Raw genomic sequence first — 25,422 nt, forward strand, 5'->3', positions numbered from 1 at the left:
GCTGCAGTGAGTCTGCCTTCGCTCTTTTAAAAGTTCCATCAGCAATTTAATTAACAAAAAACCCAGCCGCCGCACGCCGATTGCATTCATGATTAAATTACACGTATTGAAAAAGGGGAAAAGACCGAAAACAAAATGGCCTGGATGTTTTCATTTTGCGAGCAGAACAGCTGATCAGGAAACGGACTCCCGCTGGTAGATGCAACACCCCACAGATAATACCGTCGCCAATCTGCCAAAGACCAACCAGAACCCATCTTCCTTGAGCCCTGATTAAAACCAGCATCGGGCAATGAAATATAGTTTTGAAAAGAAAAAAAAGGAGGAGAAAACCACTGTCCCCTGATTGTCTGGGGCCAGTGAAGTGAACACAGAATGAGGCAAAAGCTTGGAGCGTATATTTGGGCCCGGGCACAAAAAGAAAAATGAAACAGTGCCGGGTGGACTCGGTCGACTGGTACCCAGCGGTAGGTGTGATCCTCAGCTGGCTGATTGCCATTCTACCACAAGAACTGGGCAGGGTTTTGAAGGCCATGGCAGGTTGTGATGTGGTGCTACGCCGGCCGGGGCCCAATCAATACCGAATGGGGGACAGCATGGATGGGCTATTGTCAGTTGTCACACATCCCAGTACCCGTGTCACATCCCCCCCCTCTTTATTATTCCCTGCATCGTCCTGCAGACCGACCGACCAAATCCACCCTGTTGTTATTGATCCGGTTGTCTGTGTTTGATGTGCGCTCCCGCGCCTGCCTGGTAGCCTCTCATTTTCTTGTTGACTTAGTTCTTGTTCCAATTCAGAGGGCCATTGTTGTTGAGGACAGCATGCACCTTTGCCCCCTCCGCGTTAGGAAACAATCTTCCTCATTCATGGCGGCTACAGAATAAACAGCGTGCACACTCTGCATGCCACTTCCCCAGGTTGTTAAGTTAGACACCCCAGTTACAAACCAGAGAGAAACACTTTGAACAAATTGATTTCTGATTTGGGTGCCCTCTGCCAACTGACCTCACCTCGATGCACAAGGATTCACTGGAAAGAAAATGTCAATGTGGGACGTGGCAAAAGGGTCTTGACGGTATCAGCAAATCTATTCTAAAACTGTACAAGCATCGTTGAAAGATGGCCGCTGACTTATCACAACATATGAAACTACTGCTTAAACCATATGCTTTTACACAGTTAACCTCATTCCAATTACAAACAACAAACAGAGATTAGCACAATCTAATTTGCATTGACAGTTGTCTTTGAAAAAGAAAAATACCGCAGCATGGCTGAGTAAGATGAGTGTTACATAACCTCACAAAGCCCAGAAAGGCCCCGGTATGGATTTCCTTTCTCCGGACGGTTGACGAGCGAGTGGATCAGAAATATCGACAGGGGCAGTTTGAGCAAGACAAACAGGGGGCACACAATGGGGCTGGCGCAGGGGCAGACAAGAGAGTGACTTGTTAAACCAAGTCATCTGTGCGTAATGCAAACACGAGACAACATCCACTTGTGTCTGGATTTCAGTTGTGAATGTGAATTATAGCAGGCTGTTTCTGTGTGTAGGAGAAGATGGCTTACATGAATATGTATATGAACTGACAGATTTACATCCTCACGAGCATGAACTCAGAGAGTGAACTGTACACATGCATGTATGTTGGAGAATCGGACTGAACTGTACATATGTTAATATGTTGCAGCATCGGAGTTGATTGAGAAAAAAAGACCAGATAGATGACAAATGATACAGTATTCAACTCAGTGAGTTGTGTTTTACTTGAGGATATGGAAATTAATGCTTTGTTCAAATGGGCGCGAAACAAAGATGTGGCCGAACGGGGAAGAGTTTTACATTTGTATAACCACCAGAATCTGTTGCAGAAGAGTTGAACCTGGGAAGAAGATTTGTTTACATCTGAAAGATTTGTGCATTTGAATGTGGACAGAATGGTTTGAAGACTATCTTTTGTGAATGGAGGGCGAAATGGCAAAGATCTCGAATCGATACATTGTGCAGACACAGCTAGCGGCCCAGCATATATCGCCGGGGGGACGTGACAGAAAAAAAGAAGAAATCGAGCGTAGAGGAATACAATACTTTTCTCCACATACAATAGGAAATTCTCTGGTCGGACACCTGAAGGTTCAGACATGGTCGCCCATGTGTATCCACCCCATTGAATCGCCGTGGTGGTAAATAGCAGTGCCGTGAGCGTCACCTCTTCCAAAACACCCCTCGTCCTTTTTCCCTCTCTGTAGACCGTGTTGTGTTTCTTTTGTAGCAGTCAGAAAGGACTATTCATTCCTTCAGTCTTTTCAACAGATGCCTATCTCTTTTGTAGTTGCCCTCCTCTTTTTCCCTTTTTTTCCTTTTTTTTCTCTCGAGTGCGGTGTCTGTGTGGAGCCGTTTTGAAGCACACCGTGGTGTCTTTGTTCGGAAATGAGTCCCTTTTGACTCGTCGAGAACCCTTTCCCTGCAGAACTGTGATTGTGGCAGAATGGAGCAGTGTCGGTGTCGTTATTACCAGCCAGCGAGCGGAACCATTTCTGAGTTGTTCCTGCATATCGAAGGTCATAATTTTTTGACGTCTTCTGTCCAAAAGTGTATTCACATAAATCTTGCACGAGCAGAGTGTGCGGAGTCTGTCTGTGAATATGTTACACAAAGAATCCTCGTTGGAATTGTTTAAATTTCCTTTTTTTACTTTTTTTGCGCTCAAAATGAAAAAAAAAAATGCTTACTGCCTGTGAAACTCCTAGGGGATGGCATGCTCAGAAAAGGAGTAATTTTTTAGCAAGTTGAAAGATGATTTTCCAGTGAACAGTACTCTAAAACACTGAAATTTGGCAATAGAAATACAGAGTTTAAACGAAAGAAACCGGGCGAAAGGGAATGCAACTGACCATTTACAAATGGGTGTTGAGAAATGTACTTAATCTTGTATCCGATTCCCAAGTTTTTACACCCTAAAACATTTCCTTGACAGCTTAATGGGTGTGTTTTTTTTTACCCTGGGTACAGTTTATTTTGTTAGAACTTGCAGTCACTCAGCTGTCCAACGTTCCCAGATTCACCAGAACTGGGTCAGGCTTTCTCAGCCTTTTTTTTTTTTTGGTTAAGAAAAACAGTAGACCGCTCAATACAAGTCTGTCAGTACAATTTACCCAGCAGATGACAAGGTCTCTGACTGCGAGACCCCTATTGCAATGAGAGTGCATACTCAAAAACACTTACTGTAATTATATGACTTGCACCCCAATTTATCATACTTGCTGTTGTGTATAAATTTCTTAAACAGCTGTAATGTTAAAAGTAAGTTGATGGAGTCCTTTTGAAGCTAAGTACATCCTCACAATATGTGCCCTTGTCAGTTGCAGAAGTGGACGATATTTGTGATCCCCATTGGTACATGTACTAGCAGTTGTGCCTGTGGGAGTCCACTGGTTGGGGGATGCTCTGCTAAACATCCCTCTGAAATGGTGATCTTCCATTGAAGAGGAAGTGCGGGGACTGTGCCCCCCCCACCATACTGGCCCGGGTCTTTGTTTGTCGCAGTGGCTGCTGCGTGCCCCTTTAAGGCCATGCTTCATTAATTGGGGAGTTGTGTGCGCCTGGGATTTATCTGTCAATCCCATCCAATAATGCTACATTAGGTAATCCATCCTACTCTGTCTCAAACCAGCCCTGGCCCTGAGACTGGCACCAGTCCCTCCAAAACAACAGTCTGGAACTGGAACTGGAACTGGAACAAAATCCAGTCTGGTCCTTGTTTCCGTTCAGATTTGAATTGAGAAGTGTCGCCTGATTGTGCTGAACCCGATAACTTGGACGATGCACTCATACTTGCCAACATGACCCCAAAAATCACGAGGAGATGCTCACAGTGACTGCGACGGTGGATGGACTGGTGCAAGTCTCGGGCCATGTTCTTTGTCTAGGAAGTGTTCCAATTGGAAGGTGATTTATGCGGCCTGCCCATAACTGCATGATTTGGGCCATTGGGCTGCAGCAGACCCTTTCCAATCAGAGGGGGTACATGTGTACACCCATACTCCCGACAGATTTACAGCCACCCCTGTAATTATTATGACACTGAACTAGCAGCTTGGATTTTTTTTGGCACTTCTCAGGCTGTTGAATGCATGAGGGTTTGGTCTATCTTTTTTTTATGCCTTGTGATTCTTTGAAATCTTGTGATTGGGTATTGTGTGTTGCATGGTTTTGAATCTCTAACCTGATTGGCCAGTTTTGATCAGGTCGACAGCCATTGTGGTTTTGATTGAAAGATACAAGCGCCAGTGATGATGGTGTATGTAGAGTTTGCATGCATTATTTCCTCATTTGACTGGCCAGCTGTGATTGGTAGTTGCTCTAGATATACATGTATCGATGAAGACGATGATGGCCAAGCTCACGTGTGATTGGTTGATCCTGGTACATGCCACACCGAGACTCACCAGCTATTTAAAACGGCCAGTTCTTTTGTTTTGGCATTTCGTGCACAAGTCCACTTTGCGTACTTATTTTTGGCTCAAGTCTGGTTAAACCCTAAAAGCGCTGAGATGTTAAATACATATCTCATACCCTGAGAACATCATTCATCATCATTAAAACATACCGTGTTTGTGTTTTCTGCTTGTTTGGAAGCGGTAATCCATGAGCTTAAGATAGTGAAGCATCTGGTGGGGTCCCCTGCCAGAGATAAAGTTTCCTTGGTGGTCTAGTAAGCCCTAATCCCTAGATGATAGCCAGAGATAGGCTTGTCCATGTTGTGATGGAGTTTGCTGTGGTGAACGGTAAATATTTCAGGTATGGCTTGGGCTAGGAAGAGAGCTTAAATGTGGCTGATAACAATGCTGATAATTTTCATGTGCCTGTCAGAGCTGTGTCAGGTGGGATTACGGCCATGTAGCAAGGTCAGCTGCACTGCATATACCACAGAAGGTTTTTCCTAAACTTTACAGACCTCCCGAGATCCCCCCCCCCACATCTCCGTTACTTTCCCATGAATTATCTCACGTGTGTTGCCACTTTGAAGTTCCTTTGCATTTTTTGACAAAAATCTCTCAAAACTGTTCGATTCCAGCTCTCTACCCAAAGGACTTGAAGTGTGGCAATTTTTCTCCAGCTTGCGGCTCGGAATCAAGTCACAGTTTGGAAAACTCTTTCAGCCCAGTCTCTGAGTTTGAAAACTCTTTCAGCCCAGTCTCTGAGTTTGAAAACTCTTTCAGCCCAGTCTCTGAGTTTGAAAACTCTTTCAGCCCAGTCTCTGAGTTTGAAAACTCTTTCAGCCCAGTCTCTGAGTTTGAAAACTCCCCCCAACAGATTCCCACCCGGCCATTCAAACCTCTGCAATCCTACACGGTCAATTTGAGACCAGACAGTGGAGCCACAATTGCATAAAACTAGCGGCTCGGTTGACCCAGGGTGCTGTGTTAGGGTCCTCACCTCACATTCTGTCTGGCCACAGACAGTCTGAGAGCAAGCTTCCCACTCCCACAAAAACCCCAAATCCCTCCCCCAAACCTTCCGAGCTTCAATTAGGCCCTGAAACCAGTCATCAGTATGCACATCAAGTACAATGTATACATGTACATGTATACATGTATAAAAGCCCAAGCAAAAACCAGATACTGCCCATTATCCTAACCCGCTCCGCAGAGCCAATTTTTTTGGGGGGGTTCCGACAACAAATTCCAAGCATATTTTCGCCTGTCATTAATATGTCATTACAGATTTAGATTAAGAGTTTTTTTGCTTTGTGTGGGGGGGGATGGGATGGGGGGGTGGGTGCAGGCAGTATTTCAGTGGCCCATGTGACCTCCCTCTCTGATAAAAACCAATGATAAAGGCTACCTTGAAGGGATTGCAGCTAAAATAATAGATCGGAAAAAATCAATCCAGGCAGTCCATGGTTCTACTGAATGGTGTGCGTCCTTATTTGCAGCTGCAGAAAGATTCCAGGCATTTTTTTTAAGAAGAATTTTGCCGATCCTCCTTTTGTAGCAGATCTTGTCCGGGAGAAGATGAGCTGTTAATGTTGATTTTACAGAAGAGCGGGTCAACAGAGACATTAATATGGGCGCAGCAGACGGTACAACCTGTGTAGTCTTAGGGGGATTTATATTTATAAAGCAGGCCTGCCTGTGAACACTTTTGTCCTAAAAACGCGCAAATTAATTGTATGCAAATTCTTCAACTCAGTTTGTTCAGGTCTTATAATGTACTTGGGCCTAGTTTTCTGCTTTTGTTGCTGTGTTTGATTCATGTAATGACCATTACACATGTCAATCACTTCCGCTTTTCTGCAGACTCTGTCATGATGCATGCGGGCTCGCTCAAAAAATTCTTTACATATTACTGATTGTCACAGTGCCAATCTCTGAACCCATGCATGGTCCGTGGAACAAGATTCTACGGAATTTACACTGCGCTCAAAGCTCGGGGTTATTTTTGTGGTTGACGTTTTCTTTGTACCGTTTCAAAATGATTTATTTCAAGTGTGACTCCATTGGCCCACGGTGAGAGCCTACATGTACATGTACGTGTCCTCTCTTACCAGCTCTTGGTCCATTTCTGCTTGACTACCACAAAAAAAAGAAGACCAAAAAATAACAGTCTTTGGGGGGAAAAAACAAACCATATCTGATATGTGGACCGTGGAACCAGATGCGGAAATTCCTCTTGGATTTCTCATCTGTGTACTTACACAAATAAGCGGTTCTGAAATGGTCTTGCCGGGCCCCGAAGGCAGTTATGCTGGAGTTATGACCCTCGCCAATGCACTGTGGTCTAGAGGGACCGTATGGAAAAAAGTTGTGGGTGAATTTGAAAACGACTCTCCTGTTTGTTCAATTTTCGAATAATGCGCCGCGGTCTGGGAAGAGAAGGGCACGCAATACATACATGTATGATATCCGATTCGAGCCCAGCGTAGATTTATCAAATTTTGATTATTTGGAAAGCAATTTGTGTCCAGGTGATGGGCTAATTCCTATTGATTAATGTGATTATCCTGGGCCAAGTTGACAGGAAACATTCGGGGGATGGAGCTGTAAATTTTGTCCCATGTGGTGATGGATGATATCTTCAGGTTTTTGAGCAAGTCCTCCATCCTCTCAATACCTAACCAACGTTCGAGATTTTCTGGCAGAGTTCCTTGCGCAGGTTGTCCATGGAATTCATCACGCTCACAGCATTTTGAGAAATTGTCGATGAGCTAGAGTAGAGAAATTTCCTGGATGGCTCACCGTTGGGCTCAACTCCCCCCCCCCACAGCTGTTCAACGCCCCTCCCAACCCCTCCTGATGGATGGGATATCTTTAATTGGCGAGATACACATAATGTAGCAGAATATTCATATTATATTAGAACCCATCCAATCAAGGATGTCAGTACTGCAGAGTTTTACAGTGTCTCGTTTGTGCCAGAGCCATTTTTTTTTTATTTTCAAGAACAGAGTCTCCCCTGCGTGTGCATGTTTGGCTGATGACCAGTCGAATAGACATAGTAGTAATGAATCGTGTCCAGTGTGGCTGAGAAAATATCAAAGAACAGAAATAACTGCATGGTACTCTAGTTTGGGCATTTCTTAAAATGAAATGTGTAAAATGTAACCAACACAGCTGAACTTTGACAGGGACATGACCCAGGAATGCCTCCAGTACGTGGTCAACACTCACGCACCGTGTCCGAATGTTACCATCACCTTGCACCCAGCACTGTACCCTTGTACAATGCTAATTGCCAAATCAAAGCCTTTCGGACATCTTGTTGTTGACTTCGGGTGAGTGGGATTCTATCCCGGCTCCGTGCCTGGCAGCCAGTAGCCCGGGTTTGGGAAATAATAATAAAAAAGAAGAGGTATGTGCCCGGCAGCGGCCAAGTTAGATTGATTAGACCATTACTGAATGATTTCTGAAAGTCAAACGGCAGCAACACAGTGGAATTTGTTGGCCCCCAAGGGAACCAGACGAGTTAAAGGGACCTTAATGCTGTATGAATCGTGCCTCAGTTTGAATTCTGTTTTTTGATCACTCCCCCCCAAAAGAGTGGTCTTCATATTAATCGACGGTGGTGCAAAAAAAGTTTCATTTGCAGATTTCAAACCCAAATTGGACTGAGTGGAAATGTGATCCCGCCTCTCTTCATGTTAAAGTGTCTTTCACCTACCTGACCCCTGCTACCTGACAAAATGAGTCACAAGTCGCCAAAGTCACTTTTCTGTCGGACAGAATCTTGTACCACGAGAATCCTCAGCACGGACACGGATGCCAACCTTAGCAGTGCTTCAGACTAGAGAGCTCAGGTTGCTCTTTTTTAATGCAAACTGCGTGCTAAACAGAAGTTATTAAAAAGACATCTAGAGTCTCGTTTGGTCACATTGTGTGGGAAGCGTAATGCTTTACCTGTGGTGCCTACGGGTGCGGTGTCCCAATTCGAGGAAAATTCTGCGCCAGGCTGAGGCGCACAACAAGTTCCCCCCTCCCCGAGATTGTTTCGAAAAGAGGGGTCTGTTAGGGCCAAGAAATGGTGGGATTATGTCAGTATGGCCCAGGATCATCTCTGTAGATTCAGGGGCACCTATGTGGGGGCAAAGCTGACAAAAATGGGATTGAAAATTAGTCAGAAGAGCCCGCGGAAGGTGAGGGATGTCATTTGAAAAATGGCTGCTGGGAGGGCTTGGCAACATTCACTTTTTTGGGGGGTGAGTTTGTTTTGGGCGGATAATAAAAAATTCATCGGTTAACCTGCTAAAAATTGAAAATCAAATGAAATCTGAAGGACCAAACAACACATTGTTTTTTGTTTGAGAGGCCTCAGGGACCTCAGTTGCCTGCCATGGGGCTCCAAACTTGGTTGATTTTACACAATTTTCAATGGAGCTTGAATTGGTTCAGTGCACCCCTAGGGTACAAATGGCACGGTAACATGTAACATCCAATATGGGGATCGGGCAGCGAGGTCTTATGTTTTGGGTCAGCGGCATTATTATATTACCCCTCTGTGGGTTTGACCCACATTCTTTGTGTCATTGCCTCCATTTGTTACAGATTGCAAGGACACAGCTGGTGTTTTCTGTTCAGACCAAGCTAGGAAAGAACAGAAACTTTATTACAGAAGTCTGAACAACAAATGGCCCCTCCATTGTCGGAGACTGAAACAAACGAAGAATGAAGCCAAACCACGGTTCACAACCCAAGACATCTAGATGTTCAACCAACCATAAAAACTTCACGTGTGAAATGTGTGAAATTAGGCTCCTGTAACATTTGGGCTTTATTTTCCTTTAAAAAACCTCCCTGCCCACAATTTCGACCTGGGATTCGAACCCACACCCCATGCATGACAAACCATTATGTTGTAACCGCTTGACTACCGCAATTCACACAGGTTGACGGTGTTTTTACTGTTGATGTACCGATGAATGGCTGCAACGTGAGTCTAATATACATTGGGCATACACAATACAAACACAACCACCGTGGTTTGGCTTCATACGTATGGATGCATATATATCTCCTTCCTTTGCATTTTTTTTAATAGTGTTGGACTTGGAAAGTTGTTAGAATATTGTTACATGTACACAGTGTTTGAGCCTGTTGACGTTTTTTTCTCCAGCATGGGGAAAAATATGCGAATGGTCTTGTCTCGATCAGACAGTATTATAGGCTTACTCTGGTGGCCAGTTGCTACAAAGAGCTTGCAGGTACCGGGAAAAAAAACATATCTGTTGGGCGCTGCCTGCCGAAATCCCCTTTCATGAAGGATCCCCAATTCAATCTTACTTATCTTCACACCCTAGATGGCCTCGTAATCACGGTCTGACTACCCAGCTTGTTCTAACCCATTCCAGTCCCCGTCTTTCCATAACTGGGGTCACAAGCCAGCGATACGCCGAACATGGCCCCCCCATCCGCAACTCGTTTCTCTGCCTGTGCACCAGCCTCCAAATGATTAACTGCACGCTCTTGCAGTGAGCGCTGAAAGGTCCGCGCTCGGACGGGGCCAATCTATTTCTCTCTAATCATCCCCGGCTGCCCGTTTCTTTGGAACGTCCCCAAATTAGCTCTGAGCGGCAGACGCTTGCTTGCACATAGTCAAGAGAGCCGAGAGAATATTCCCGTGCTGTGAAGTTCATGATGTCGGGCCGTGCGGGGGCCTTTCTTCTTCTCGCGCTCGGCAGTCGCGGACTGACCCCCTAAAGCACTCGCGAAGTGGTAATCATGATTTCTCAGTTTGCCTAGATTCTTGTCAGCCTGGTAATGCGTTTGGCTCCTCCAGTTACCGAGGGAGATGTTGAAAGATTTTTTTTTTCCATTCCGACTTTTTTATTTAAAGTTGGCAGCACATGTACATGTAATTCCCTGACTGTTTGATGACACAAATGCCTAGAAGAATTAGAAATTTCACCAGTTGATTGACCAAGAGTTGGTTTGCCTGTTGCAAGGGGGATTGTGCAATCCATGCATGGCATTGATACAATATTATACATTAGACCTTACGTGTACTCTTCATCAATCAATATTCTAGCCGGTTTTGTTTCTTCCTTTACTGCTTCAGTGTGATTAGAGAGTGAGACAAGTTTTTACATTTTTTTCTGCTGGTCTCTGATTGACTGATCAATTTTAAGACTTACTGCTGTTTTTGCTTTGTGTGCATGTATTAGATGGCCAAAGCACTTTTGGTGGGGCATTGCGGCCTGTCATTCGTTGCATTTTATTGTCGTATTTTTTTGAAAAAGTCGGGATTTTTAAAGGGAAGAAAGCTGGGAAAACTCTTCTTGCCAATCATGCATGTGTGTTGCTCAGACGTGACCGGTAATAACCGGTCCCAGAACTGCTCTCGTGCGGTGCAAGTCTGCAATCCGAAGGCTAATGCAAGAATCAGTGGTTATCGAGTGAAAATTTGTCAGGAACTTTGGACGTGCTGATGTTCAAATGGGCCATTTAGCGTCGCTCGCTCCCGTAGCCCATCCATATTACTTAACGTCCAGCCTCGTCCAGACCAGGGAAAAGAATCTTCCATCCCCTGCCTCCCCCCTCCTTCCATTAGCGCAACTGTTTCCCAATTCCTCATCCGGAGTGATTGCTCCCTTTCCCCGAAGAAATCGCCGGGACTGCTCCGACTGGACAGTATAAAAAAAAAAAAGCAGCAGAACATTTCTGAGGACGGCGACAAAGTCCCCCCCCCATTGCCCTGTGATAACGACTAGCACAGATCTGTCACTTTAGATTATGTCTAGGCCCATGCTGCTGCACAAAAACCTAAGGGGAAAAAAACATTCTGTACCAGCGACCCCTAAAGTATCACAACCCAACCTGATGCACAACAACCCGTGGAGGGATACTTTAATCTGTTGTCGACACCTACGAGATTCCTCAGCAACTACGTGTACTACTTTTTATGTTTTGGACTCGCCGTTTGGCTGACAGAAATAACCATTTTCTGCCTCACTCGGAGTCTTGCAAGAAGTCACGTTGTCCTTTGCAGTTTACGATTTCCAACTAAGTCGATTCTATCCTCTTGGGCAGAAAAAGTAAGATTGCTACTTTGACACCTCCTAATCCTCTTTCCCTGACCATAAAAAAACCCACATTCACGGGGAGGCCATTTTTGATTGTGTTCCCTGAATCCATCGTATTCAGTGTAATATCTCGAAAGGGGTGGTGCCAGACTATTTGGGCTTCCAAACCTCACTTTCAGTTTTTAAGTGTAATTTGTAATCATTCTAAATGTACTCTGGCATTAATTTGTAATAATAATTTATTTTTTGGCTGTTATCTTACTCCCAGGTTCTGAAAATGAAAAGTCATCACCTGTCCTTTTTCAATTCAATGAAGCTGACACATGAATACAGTCAATTGGTGCTACTTGAGTCAAAAAGCTGGTAAAATCTATTCTAATCAAACTTTCAAAATAAACTGTCATCAGCCTTCCACCCAGGGTGTAAAAAACATGTCACAGTTGGGGAAAAAAATCTATCTTCGCTCCGCAACCGGTTCCAAAGCACTTCATCATTTTTATGACAGCAAAAGTTCCAAAGAGTCAATCATGCAGTTCCAAAGATTATGTTCCTGCACTGTGTAAATCACTAGAACTGTACCCAACACAACTGCCTTAAAGTTCCTTCAGTTTTTAAAAAGTTCCGAGACAGTCACCTGAAACTTGCTATGATGTTCCCTTTGCAAGTTGTATAAAGTTCAATATACAGTACATTGCAATTGAAAGTTAACCGCAAAGGAGGGTGGGGAAATGTTCACACTTTTGCCATCTGGGAAAATGAATATTCAGTTCACAAATTGTGAAAACTTTTCCCTCCAGTGGGAAAATTTTTCACACTTTCTTCCCCTCTGCAAAAAAAAAAGAAATTCACAACTTATTTCACAAGTTGAAAAAATTTGCCACATCTTTTTACACCAGTGGGAAAAATGTTCACACCTTTTTACACAGTGGGAAAATGTTTCAGCTTTTTTTTTTTCACAAGTGGAAAAATTTTCACAGCTGTTTTTTTTTCACAAGTGGGAAATTTGCCTGTGAGTGTGAATATTCTTGACACATTTCTTCCAAATCATTTTTGCAGGGTTAAGTTTCAATTGCAGTGTACTGTAACCATGTCCAGGTAAACAACTCTACATGTACTTGTGCTCTTCTACAAATTCTTCAACCTCTTTCTTAGCAATTCATGTTCATTGAGGGCAAAGTTCATATGTATACCTGACAGACAAATCTGTGAGTGTCTCAGCTTGAAAACTTTCCCAACTTGAGGTTAGCATTAATCCATCTTCTTGCTCTGATGAAACTACCGCCCAGCGTAACAATGCCCCAAAGCCCTGGACATCCCTTCTGACAAATTATGACACCACTGTAACCAACTTCCCTGCCAGAAAATAAAGGTACATGTGAAAGAAAGTCTTCGGTCAGTCTGGCTGGGGTCCCCACGGAGACTGGTTAATACCTGGACAGCTGCAGCAATATGTCTAGAGGGGGTGTTGTCTCTTCCCCTGTCGAGCCTGATATATCGGGGAGTGTGGTCATTCACCCTCGTGACGTGGCTGTCCTTCCCCCCTCGTGGAGGCAGTGGGACAGTCCGATTTAAGCCCTAACTGCTATTTGGGGAGGAAACAGCTGCCTCATTTTCAATGTGAATGTTCACATGGTTGACCCTTTCTAGTGGCTAGTGTAGGCTGAATGGTTACATCTAATATCAACCTGAAATATTCCTTGGGAAAACTTTAAAAACTACAAGCCAGCACCCTGGTTGAATTGTAGTCATTTGGTTGTACATGTATGTTTCACAATCATGTAAGTCATTTCCTTTAAGAAATTTTGCTTGTGAGCTTTGCCTGTCAGAAATGCAATTTTAGCTTTCCAGAGAACTGCTCCTGAGAAATTGATAAAAATCTGTTGATGACTCGAATGTGTACATTGTTACCCTTGCATGTTACTCTACATGTTTACTTAAAAAAAGTTACAGTCTGTCGTGTAATTAGTGCTGCCAGAGGAGAAAGAGGTAGGAGACTGTAGCGAGGGCGTGTGTTTCCACTCAATAATCATCATTCCACGATGGCAGAAGTAGCAATTATAAAATACGCTCTTCCAGAAACCCTGCCACATCCCCTCTTGGGAAAAAAAAAAACAACTCACCCTTCGCGCCATAAAACAAACGTTTGCGTGCGAGCAGTGGCTCCCGATCCTGGGAATGTACATAGCCTCTATGCCATCGGCATCCTGTCAGTTAACATCAGGCCAGTTCCTTCTCTTCCCCCCCCCCAAAAAAAAAGATGTTGGATGAGTTTGAACTCTGACCCCGACCTAATCAAGCAGCCGAGAAATAAATTTACGGGCTGCGCTTGTCCTTGTGTTTTTTTTCCTGTTTGTGTTTGAAGCAGGCTGGCATCCCATAAATTACCGAGTGATAAATTCCGGCCCAGTTTGTGCAGCCTGTGTAACATGCTTCTTAATTGGCCAAAAAATGTTGAGAACATTCAGTGGTCTCCCGGATGGTCTGGTAGATGTGTGCGCCATCAGTGTGGACTGTCTGGGGGACAAGAGAAAGTGGCCAAACTTGACATGTATGTGTACTTCTCAACTTTTTCTACCACGGACAGTACTTTGATTGAGCGGGGTCCCATATGCTCGCTTGGGTGGTCCGCCATGTTTAAAATATGATTACTTGTGATTGAAAATGCCGCTGGGGAGATTGGCAGGTCGGACAGCAAGAAACAAGCCTTGCGGAGCATCAGCAAGAAATCCAAAAGTACAGACATTTTTGTGGGGGGGGGGTTGGAAGCCCCACCGCCCCAATCAGTGAAGAATTAAGGCATTGTGACCCCACGAAAACAGCAGCTTTCTTTGCAGCTTGCACCCACTCCCCACCCAGTTTTTGTGTTTGTACTCACATGTACATGTATGTACGTGAGAAATCCCCAAGTTGAGAGTCATGGGATGGCCCGTGTCAACAAGGGGTGCAGTGAACTCTTGTGCTTCGCAGGGCTCTCTTTTTTTTTTTTTCTTGCACGGTGTGCGTGCTCGTGAGGGAATGCCGTCTCGCCGTGCCCGGTGTTGTGCTCCAACTGGGCGACCGGCAGGGGCTAGGGTCGGCAGGCGCAAGGGAGGACACAAGTTGGCCATGTCGGAGCCCAGCGTGAGCCCAATCGGCTCCAGGTGCAATCTGACATGGGGTAAACCACAGACGACAAGAAACTTACTTAATACCTCCATGTACTTTCAGTTTTGTTGTGAGCAGAAGGACTTGTGGTAATTTCTCGTAAGTGAATGGAAACACGATCTGAACGTAAACATCTTAGCAGTCATGTCACAAGTTGCTGACTTTCATTGCGGTAGCACAGTGTGAAACATTACTTTTCATGTGTTATTTTATATCCAGCAATTTTACACACCCGAATGATGAAAAGTTGGTAAGGCTTTGCCGTATGCTTTCACAGGAGTGCTGTAGATTGAATCAAGTGTGTTAGTGTGTTGACAAGTTCAAAAGACCATACCCTGGTACATGTTCTTACCCGAGACGACACAAACAAGCAACTTATGACATGTGTACAGTGGCTGCAGTGGGACGCTAGTTATTCAAATTGAAAGCAAGTGTGATTTCTCCATTCAGGCTAACACCTGGGTCATTTTCTGATACCGGGCTTGGGCTCCGTCTCAGGCTTCAACTGTATTTTACTGACCCGACTTTAAAGTTGTAAGTGCGATAGTAAGTCTGATAGTGCCACAAAACATCAAGTGAGATGAAAAAGAGCCAAACATAACAGTAATTTCAATTTAAGTTAAACCCTTCAGGCCGGCAATGGGCATTGGTTTCGGAGACGAAGCCTGAGACGGGAGAAGAAATTGGGTACTGGTAAACGGCCCCGAGAAAGATACCATAAGTAAATCCGTGGCGATGCGTGGCAAACAAGTGCAACGTAACCAGTGAATGGCAAAGAGAGATTCTGTTTGCCGGATATTAATGCTAACTTGGATAACGCAACGGCAGCAGTGAATCATCACTCTGCAACAGTTGACAAGGATTAGAAGAAAAAAAAAGAAAAAGATGTACAGAAACGGAACATTTTAGAGCTGTGTGTAAATCCGCCTTGCCCCCTCTCCCCCCCAAAAATTCATGTGGTCGGTTGGGATTATGGAACGATGACTTTCCCCTCTGCTGCTAGCTAGCTAGCAAGCAACCAAGCAAGCCGTTATTAAATTTGTATAGATTCCCGCCACTCTCCATGCAAACGAGGCAAGGTCGATGACCGCCTTTATCCGAAGCCTGTCGTTTCCCTTCGCCGCAACAAATTCCAGCATATCTTGTGTGAGCCGCTCCTGACAGCTCGCTTTAATGAGTGTCATCTCGCGCTGGCTCCAATTTGCACAGTAATTGTTGACTGGACAAATAGCCAGTTTTTCTTCGATTTATTAAGACCTTTTTCTGTACAGTTTGAGTGGAACACTTCACTGCTGTATTTTGGGCTCTCGGGAGTCCAGTGTTTAACAGGTCTTGTCTCGGCTTGAATTCCAGGTTTGTTAAACCCGGTGACAGTTGCTAATAATTGGGTGCGTGATATTTGCCTCCTTTCTTCAGCATAAATAATTCAGAGGGCAGACAAAACCAAATTTCGAGAAAAATCACTCCTGTAAGTCAGTAGTACATTTTACACCTTTTGCTTGTGGTAGATTGCCTGAGTTTATAACGAAAAATGGTTGTAACCAAAGATGATGTGAACATATTCATATTGTGTGGCCAATTGTTAAAGTTTGTTTATAGTAGCAGAAGAATAAACGGACATATAAAGAAAACAGAAGTTTGATTCTCAGGTGTTGTTTCGGTCTTCCTAATGTGGACTATCATTTATCTAGTGAGGAAATTGGGGATATTTGCAACATTTTCTCCTTGAAAGCAATAATCTTGTCGCATTCCCCCTTGCTATGGTGAGTGCCCGTTTTTTGTGGTTAGTTTAGAAAATAACATTTGAAAGCTTTGAACACTGTGATCACTGTGAACGGCCTGGATGCGATTTCTCCAACCCAAATGGAATGGCGACTCGCCTGGCTGTGATTTGGTAAGTGTCACACCTGCACCACCAAAATCACATCCGGGAACGTCCCAAATTACATCGTGGGTTAGACTTGGGACAACGTAATCCCGGACGTGATTTCTGGCTTGGATGTGATTTTTGGATAATCCCTGCCAGAATCACATTCTAGGTTCAATTTCACATCCACTCTTAAACACCTTCCCATTTTGGTGGGAAACTCACATCCGGGCCGTTCACAGTTTGAAGACACATACTCTCAACACACGTGGATGTGTACATGTTGCTCACTCGACTGCCCCTCCCCCCCAAAAAAATCCACAATTTAATTGCTTTGTAAAGACCTAGGACAAATGACTTGACTGCTTCCTCTGCCATCACTGCTGACTTATCTTCCACACAAAGGAAAAAAAAAGAACACCTCGCTTGGTCCAAACCTCCCTCGTGCGGGAATCTCCTTGAAAAACACCTCAGATCACCGTGACGAATTGGGCAAGTTAGTTACAGATTGCCCCCTCCTGTACCCCCTCCTCCACAACTTCCCCAGGAATTGATCGGAATCCCCGCCATGACCGGAGAGAGAGAGAGGGGGCTCCAGATGCGATGTCGTTTTTGGTTGATGGGGAGATTACTCGTGAGATGTATCCGATGTGAGTGTCGGGATGACATTCTGAATTCAAGCACACCAAACTTATCACACGTCAAGCCAAATGCAGTTTATTCATTGCCTGCCACAGGGTAAATAGCTTTCGTCAGAAAATATGCTCGTAGCGTCTTTTTTTTTCGAAGTTAACATTGCACTTAAAAAGGTTAAAGCACTCTGTGACGTGTGATGCAATAATATGTTACTCACTAGGAACTTTCAACATTTGTTTTCTTAAACTGGAAATGGAAATTGCTCAAGGCTTCAAAAAGAATGAAGTCAAATGATAGCGAGTTGGAAAACAAGTCGGATGAAATGATTTAGTAATATGTGTGGGTTCGAGCTTTAAGCCTATAACGGGAAAAGAAAACCACATGGGGAAAATGAAGACTGTCAAGCATATCTAATCCATCATCGACATTGTCCCTCATATCGCACGGCAGTGCCTGTTGATACATGTTGCTCACATTGCCGTCTTGTCTCCTCTCCCTGTCCTCTCTGGTCCGTGGGACAGTGTACCGGCCGTGGAGTCCCAGAAATAATATTGATAGACGCTGGACAAACTCCTCCATGCATGAGTCACGATACATATATACAATGCCCGGGCCCCCCCCTCCCCACGCTGGGGCTGGGGTCCGGCGGTGCAGTTGCGTATTGATCCACAGAGCCTGATCGGTGCTTCTTAAAGAGATGGTCTTGTTGCGGATTCCCGCTGATGAGCCATCGCCCGAGACCTGAGCCCTCTTGCGTTTGGGGGCCTCAGTCCTCAACAAAAGATACAGTATTAAAAAGAAACTGATTTTATATTCACATGGCCTGAAGTTAGTTGGCGTTAAGGGCATGCAAACAACTGGCAGCGTCTCTTGGTTTTATCCTGAGGTACCCCCCAAAACCATGTAAAATCTTGTGCAACCTCACATTAAACCCCAAACACTGTAAGTTCTGCGTTTGCTTCTAGTAGGCCTGTGCGTGTATGAAGATATTAAAAAAATGTTAACAATAAGCCATGTGTGAGTTAAATTTGAATTAAATCAGTGATAGAAATAAGAAAATAAAACTTGATTAGCAAATTTGATAATCCTATTGTCATTTGATTAGCATTATGATGAAATTGACTAGCAAAAGCTAAATGGGCCTTATTCAGTACTGTTATACTATGGTACACAGTTTAGCATGGTTGTTGGGTATGGCTCTGGCCAAAAATTGGGTGGAGAAATAATTTGTTTACAGAATCAAGGGGAGAATAAACCAAAAACCTGCCGTCAGCAAAGAGATGTTTCGCATTTGACCTAGATCGGTTGGTGACTTAAACCTGGTGACTTCGTAAAATATTAGACAAGAAAAGTAACGAGTAAAGGGAAATGGGTCATGGACATCACTACAAATTGCACTGATCAGCAGTCTGGCCGGTTTCCGATCTGCGGCGCGAGCTCGCCGCACAGACATGATTTTAAAAGAAATTTCCATTCGCCTAAATTGCACATCAGTTTCATGTTTGTATCGCATTTGGTGAAGCGAATCCAGCTATTTCCATCACTGAAAATCTGGTACCCTGTGTTATCTGATTGCGCATAAACATAACGATTTGAATTCCCCAGACTAACGACACTGTTGCTATACCTCGTGATTCGAGGCAAGCTTTTGCATAGCAGCCATCATCTCTGGAATGGACTGGTTCCTTTAAGCCCTTCTTATCATTGAGAATAGTGTATTATTGCAAGACGTCTCTTATGTACATTGTGATGCAAAAGCTTGCCCCGAATCACGAGGTATAGCAACAGTGGTTTTAGTATGGAGAATTAAAGTTGTTATGTTCACGCGAATTTAAAGAACTCAGTGTACCAGATTTGGGTCAAAGTTAACTCGCAAAAGGCTTATTGGGTTGAAGAAGTGGTACTGTGACTTAAATCAGGGGAGATTGCCAATTACTTGAGTCATAAATTAATTACATGTACATAAACCCCCCCCCCAGAATGTACTGAATAGAGAAATAATGAAATGAGAAATGTAAGATCATTCAAATATTTAACTTGCATCTACATGCACCTCCGGGCTGTTTGACATGATCAGAAAACCGACAGAAAACAGAAAGTTAGCACACACTGACACCTTTATCAGAAAAAGCCTGAACTCCATTTTTTGAAAAAAGAGCACCACTCAGTATGCTGTGTGAGTTGTTACTGAAGTGTCCCGTCTCGTTTTGGTTGTTTGATGAACAATAATGTAATTAATGAACACTATGCATGTATGAAGAAACGATTTACTGCGGGATTGGTGCTCTGGGTGGATATGTACATGTACATTGCATGCTGTCTCCAGAACTCCAGGTGTATGTTTGCGCAGGCAGCTGGCCAAACGCAACCTCCCTTTAATCCGATTGCCCCTATCTGAATCACTGGGTCTAGAGCTGTGAAAATATTGGAGATCAAATTCCAGAGTTGTCCCTGCCTGATTTTTTGTAAATTTTTTTTTGGCAGGAGCTCTTTAATTGCCTTGTTTTGGGTTGGATTTCTCACTTTGTTCCCGGCCAGCTGGCCCTGCTGCTTGCAAAATGCCTGGAATGCTTCAGATGTTGGTCATTTTTTTTTTCTTTTTGGAGAGGTCATATTGTTTTCCTGTATTGTGAGTCAAAATGTGTAATGCGCCGGTCAGAAGAGGTTATTGTGGTACTGGTCGATGAATTTGAAGCCAACCAGTTTTAAATAGAGCAGGCCTTTAGTCAGTGATACCGTGGCTGTATTTTCATAGCAGCTACTCGAATTTTTATTAATTTGAATCTATTTCATTTGATTAAAACGCCCAGCCCCTGAGAGTGGGCAATGGGGTCATTATTCACTTTCACTTGACGACGGAGAGTCATAAATTGATACGACCGCTCCCTGGCAATATTTTTCCGTCAACATGCCAATTGCACATTTTCTTTTTCATAAATAGATATGTTTGCCCCGGAGTAAACAGTGTCGTGCTGATTTGTGATATCTCAAAAGGTATAAACTGGCCTGTCAAACTAGAAACAAATTGAACGGGGGAAAAGAAAAGGCCACTTTAGAAATGACTGATTAATCAACGGTCTCAGAAGGTCCATGATGTATTAAGCAATCTTGTGATTACGATTGATGTTGATCTGATCGTTGAATGTCGGGATGCACACCAAGGTACGAAGGAATATTCGCAGGGTGGACACTCCTAACACCGTGACCTGCCACTCAACCTCGGACATGATTGATTACACAACCTGTCACACTGTATATAAATAGTCACAACCTTTCTGATCTTTGTACATGTAATTCTTTCCTCCATGTCCCCCCCCCAACATGTGACGGCCAGAGGCCTGGGCACTTTCATCTCTGCCCTACCCCCCCAAAAAAAAACGTTGAAGGGATTGATTCATGATTACTGTCCTTCAGGCATCCCAATTTGACACAAAGGAACTGTTTGCATGCCCTTATTGCAGCACCATCATAAAAGTCTTGACCACAGTGTACATGTCTTCCATTAAAACAAAGCCTCCCCCCCCATGACGCCTGTGTGGTTACCTGCTGCCTCATTACAAAGGTATTGCTCATTCAGTGGATGTAATTTATAGATGTTGAACCGCCAGTGTCAGTTTATGAACACCTGTGGAAAGTAATCTTTGATGAGTCATCTCACATTAAATGTTTCAAACGTTTTTTGTTTTCAGTTTGGATTACCGGGGGAAAAAAGTCTTGTTTTGATAATTTTGTGTTATTGAAAACAAAGTTCCCCACAAATTACTGTTGGAAATCATCCCTTTAAAAATCGGAACGCCCAAGGAATGAAGGTATGCAGTAGTTATGGATATTGATGGGCTCAAAGTCATTTTATGTGACTCTGAGTGTGATCTAGAGAAGAACAAGCAGGAGAAGAAGAAAATAACTAGAGCATGAATGGAACTTGAGACCCGTGGGGAGTTCTGCTTGTAAAGGCTGCATGTTGCTGCATTCGCCTATGTCTTGGCTTTTAAAAGTACTCCAGAACTTCCTTGCGTGACTAAACATCATCAAATTATATTCACAAATCATGGTAGATCAATTACAGTTGACCTTCAGAATAAAGAGAAGTTGGGATAAATATGTGCTGGAATTGAACTTAACAGAAAGGAAACAGCAAGAGAGAGAAGCCACCATCTGTCATTGCGATATAGAGAAAGTACATGTAACACGGATCGGGACGGGACACGGGAGTTGGCCGTGTTGGTGTGTGAAATCGATACCCCAGGCCTGTTGTCATTGTGAAATCACTTTTTTTGAGAGCGGGCAATTTCCATTTCCATGAGCATGCGTATTCCAGCTTTTCCCCATCTATATGCAAAAACAACAGTGCCAACTGCAACACTGCTTTGGCCCCACTCCGTCTTTCCCGCCTCGCATTTCTGTGATTGAATTTGTACCATTTGACTTTCATAGTGCGGGAAATCACTTACTGCAATAATACTTGAAGCTGTCGCGTATATGCAAGTGTGTCTTCATCCCAGAAATCCCATCTCACCCTTTTTTTCATTTGCAGGGGGCCGGTTATTCACCTTTTCCATTTTCCTCAGTGCGTGCTCTCCCCCCGGTTTAGGCGAGCCGACTAGATAACAACCAGGAAGAAAAGAGAAAGAAAAAGAAAAGTGCCCACTCTGGAGAAACGGGGACAAGAAATTTTTTGGGAAAGGAGATGCGTTAGCGAAGCGGGGCCCCTCCTAGGGACGGAGGAGCCGGCAGGGTAGTGTCTCATCCCGACGGTTGAAAACAAACGGCCCTGCTATTCCACCTGTCTGGGGCCCCTTGTTCTACTAATTACTCACGACCCTATTAGGGGGAGCCCTAAAGGGGGGCAGCACATCCGTCCATCTCCCACCCCCCCAGGGGGCGCATTCACCCGAGATTCCCCTTCTCCCCCCTCGCAATACAATAGAGGTGATTTGGATCCCGGCTAGCTAATACCCCTCTCTCCCTCCGGACGTTGGTAGAGAAACGAACCATTTTGAGAAGTACCCCCCCTCCATTTCTTTTGTCAGTTGATTAATGATCATGTGATATCCAGCTGAAAAAGAAAGGTGAAAAAAAACCCAAAAAACCGAGTTATGGACCGAGGGGGATGCGGAGAGAGAAAGTGGAAGACAGTTGGTGTTTAATTAGTGTTTAGCTTGTTTTACACGCCGGCAGGGACAGGCAGCCTTCATAACCTAGAGTTGTTGCGCGGCCTTTGGGAATCGGACACCGAGGGACCAGAAACAAGTATCACATTGTGTAGGAACCAATTTCATTTTTTTTTTTTTTACCTCTTGTTTGATACACTTGTCCCCGAGAGTGATCGCAAGGGGTGATAATACGAAAGTGTCGGATTGTACCAGGTACCACTTAAGGCTAATTAAACAGCTATTGTTTCTCATTTGCAATAATTGAGACCTGCCGTGACTCATCCCGGCCGATCTGTGCCCCCCCCTCCCAAATTGAGCCAAATGGAGTCATAATTGGCACAGTTGGGGAAACTGATACGGAATAGTGCTTTTATCTCCATTGCTGTGGTTAACGGCTCATGTGACACTACATTTCAAAACGGGTAGGTGATAACGCAGTGCGTTGTGTGTTTGGCAGTGGAGTAATTACAGACTGTGGTTAGATCAGGGTAAAGAGATCCGATCAGATCATAGATTCTGATCAGATCTGGCAGTGATTGTTTCTGCGTCCCAAACATGACTCTCCAATAGGCTCTCAACAAAGTAGGTCTCCAAAGTCGCAGTGATTTTGGAGACAGGGCACTGGATAGTCTTTCTTGCGGTTGCTTGCTTATTGATCCACAGCTTTTGACCTTTGACCTGTCCAGCAGGTGATTCCCACGAGCCAAAATAGGCAAAAAAAAAAAGCCAAACAAACAATTACAGGGCATTTGCTTCTATCAAAATATCACCACAATCGATGAAGATAATTCACGCTGGAAATCCACAGGGAACAGAAAAAAAAGCAAAAAACACCTGTGCGAAAAAAACACCTGTAAGCCCCGCAGATTACGTGAAAAGGTCATTGGACAGTTTCTAACGCCGTGAAGAGAAGGATGAGCTATAATTGGGCTCTGTCATTGAACTCTCTGACGGCCCTGCCAGGGCCGAGTACGACGACGGCGCAAACCAAACCGGCGAACTTGATGCAATTTGTTTGCCTCGCAACCACCCCCCCCCACCTCGTGCGTGCTGCACGGGATGATCGGTAAACCCGCCGTTAGAATATTCTATCAAATTATGAGCTCAAATTACTGGGCAATTTTTAAAGAGTGGGGGGGGGATGGAAAAAATAATCACTCGGTTGCGTTGTATTGTTCCCCGGCTGAGGATTGTTGACCCTTAACAAGTTTACTGCATTGGGAGTGACTTGAAGGTTACGGGTCGTATTGTGGCCTTATTCCTACACTCAATGACAGCAGTGGCATAATCAGAGACAGTGGCATAATCACAGACAGTGACATAATAATAAACAGTGGCATAATCACAAACAGTGACATTATCACAAACAGTGGCATAATCACAGACAGTGACATAATCACAAACAGTGGCATAATCACAAAGATTATTTACCCAGATGCAAAATGAGGTAACAAGTTGCCTTTAAAGAATAATACAACTGAAATTGGCATTGCAAAAGAAAAGAAAAGAAACAAAATTACTTGTTTACATCTGTTCATCCAACAGAGCATTTAGTGCCAATTACAGAATGAAGTGACAGTTAAGAAGACAATGAGGAAGTGTTCAGATTTAGAACTTGGAGGAAAACCCTGGATGGATATTCCAGGCAAAACCCACAGAATTGGGCAGGGACTGTGAAAACCTAGACCCCACGCTGACTTAGGTGGGATTCAAACCCGGGTTGCAGAGGTGGAAGGTGAGGAAAGAGCCCCTACGCCAACCCGACTCCCCTTGCTTCAACAGTGGGCAAATCTGCCTCATGAGCTGCCAGTACCGCCGCAGCGACAGCAGCTTTCGAGCTGCTAAAACAAACCATTGTTGCTTAAAATACATGGACTTCAGGAAATCTGAATAGGCACAGCACTACTGGAAATGAAGGATCCGCACAGATGCTGCGTATAAGCTACAAAGATATATTCAGTTGTGTGCATATTTCGCTGGTACAACTTCACCAGAATTTTTGTGTTCAGGAAACATTTCATTCACTTTGCATTATACATTTATGTTAATAATGGCTGATGTACGATACATTCTCAGATTCTTTGTCAAAAAAGATGACCTTTGACAAGTTCTGTTTGGTTCTTTTCTCTTCATGGGTATTCTTCCACCTCTTGACCGTTGGCACGATGGTGTACTTTGCATTCTACTTGTCCATCGGCTGCCTGTGACATTTGACCCAATGACCTCACCTTCTGTTGGCATAATCAGGTAAGCAGCATTTTGTTCACTTGTCTTGTCTGAGTGGTATTTTGAGGTTGAATTTACTGGTTATGAGCACAGATTGCAATGCTGCCAATAAATAGTTCGGTCAGGTTTTTTCATGTCTTGGCATTTTCCGGCCGAATGAGTCCAGATTGTGAACAGAAAATGTTCAGATTACTGTGAAATTTTTAAAGGAACGTGCACCTTCCGTTATTTTTGGTTCTCAAGGCGTGTTCATTTTTTTTTTTTATTATTAGAAAAGGTCAAAGACATTTCAGCCAAACGGGCTGCGAAACGTTCATAACCACTCTGTGTATTTTTGCCTGGTATCCCCATATCCTTATTGACAGCAACATGGCCATGTTGTGATCCCCTCTACCAGTTTGTCTACGAAAATCAGCAACCCTACCCCCGGGGAAAATAAATATTGGTTTTAAGGGTTTTTGTACTGAGAAGAATGCATTCTTTTTTCCAGGGCCTTTGTCTGTGTTTTTTTGGGGGGGGAGGAATTTCCCTCCGTACTGTGTGGGACACTCCGAATTTCCACACCAACCACAGATTGTCTGCATGTACGGTGTTGTGCTGAAGTGTACAAAAATAATGCTTGAAAATTTTGTTTAGAGGTGCCTTTTACAGTCAGAATTCTGTGCCGATGTTTTGTTTTATTCCAAATCAATCCCGGTCACGTGAAGCATTTTGCTGTTGCAGCTGGGGGGATAATTTACTTTTCTGCCAGAGATGTGGGTGGGTTTGTTTGGAAGGATATTTCTGTGCCCTGCTAATCTAATCATGCTGCACATGGAGAAAATGGCGGAAGCACTGAAGAGGGCCGAGTACAAAAACACGTGTATGTTGGAC

At 44.0% G+C, this 25,422-nt stretch overlaps 1 protein-coding gene across 1 annotated transcript in view; it reads left to right on the forward strand.

Annotated features, from left to right (window-relative positions):
* The window catches only part of LOC147796392 (ephrin type-B receptor 2-like), a 62,628-nt gene extending 37,931 nt beyond the window's left edge, over positions 1 to 24,697 (forward strand). Inside the window, exon 4 of the mRNA XM_087147295.1 lies at positions 24,571 to 24,697. Within this exon, the coding sequence (XP_087003421.1) occupies positions 24,571 to 24,665 (95 nt within the window). The 3' untranslated portion in view covers positions 24,666 to 24,697. The remainder of the gene's footprint in view (positions 1 to 24,570) is intronic.
* The last annotated feature ends 725 nt before the right edge of the window (positions 24,698 to 25,422 follow it).

This window comes from Acanthaster planci, linkage group LG16 (genome assembly GCF_054643075.1).
Source record: "Acanthaster planci isolate LZ-2023a linkage group LG16, COTS_SCS, whole genome shotgun sequence".
Taxonomy (NCBI): Eukaryota; Metazoa; Echinodermata; class Asteroidea; order Valvatida; family Acanthasteridae; genus Acanthaster; species Acanthaster planci.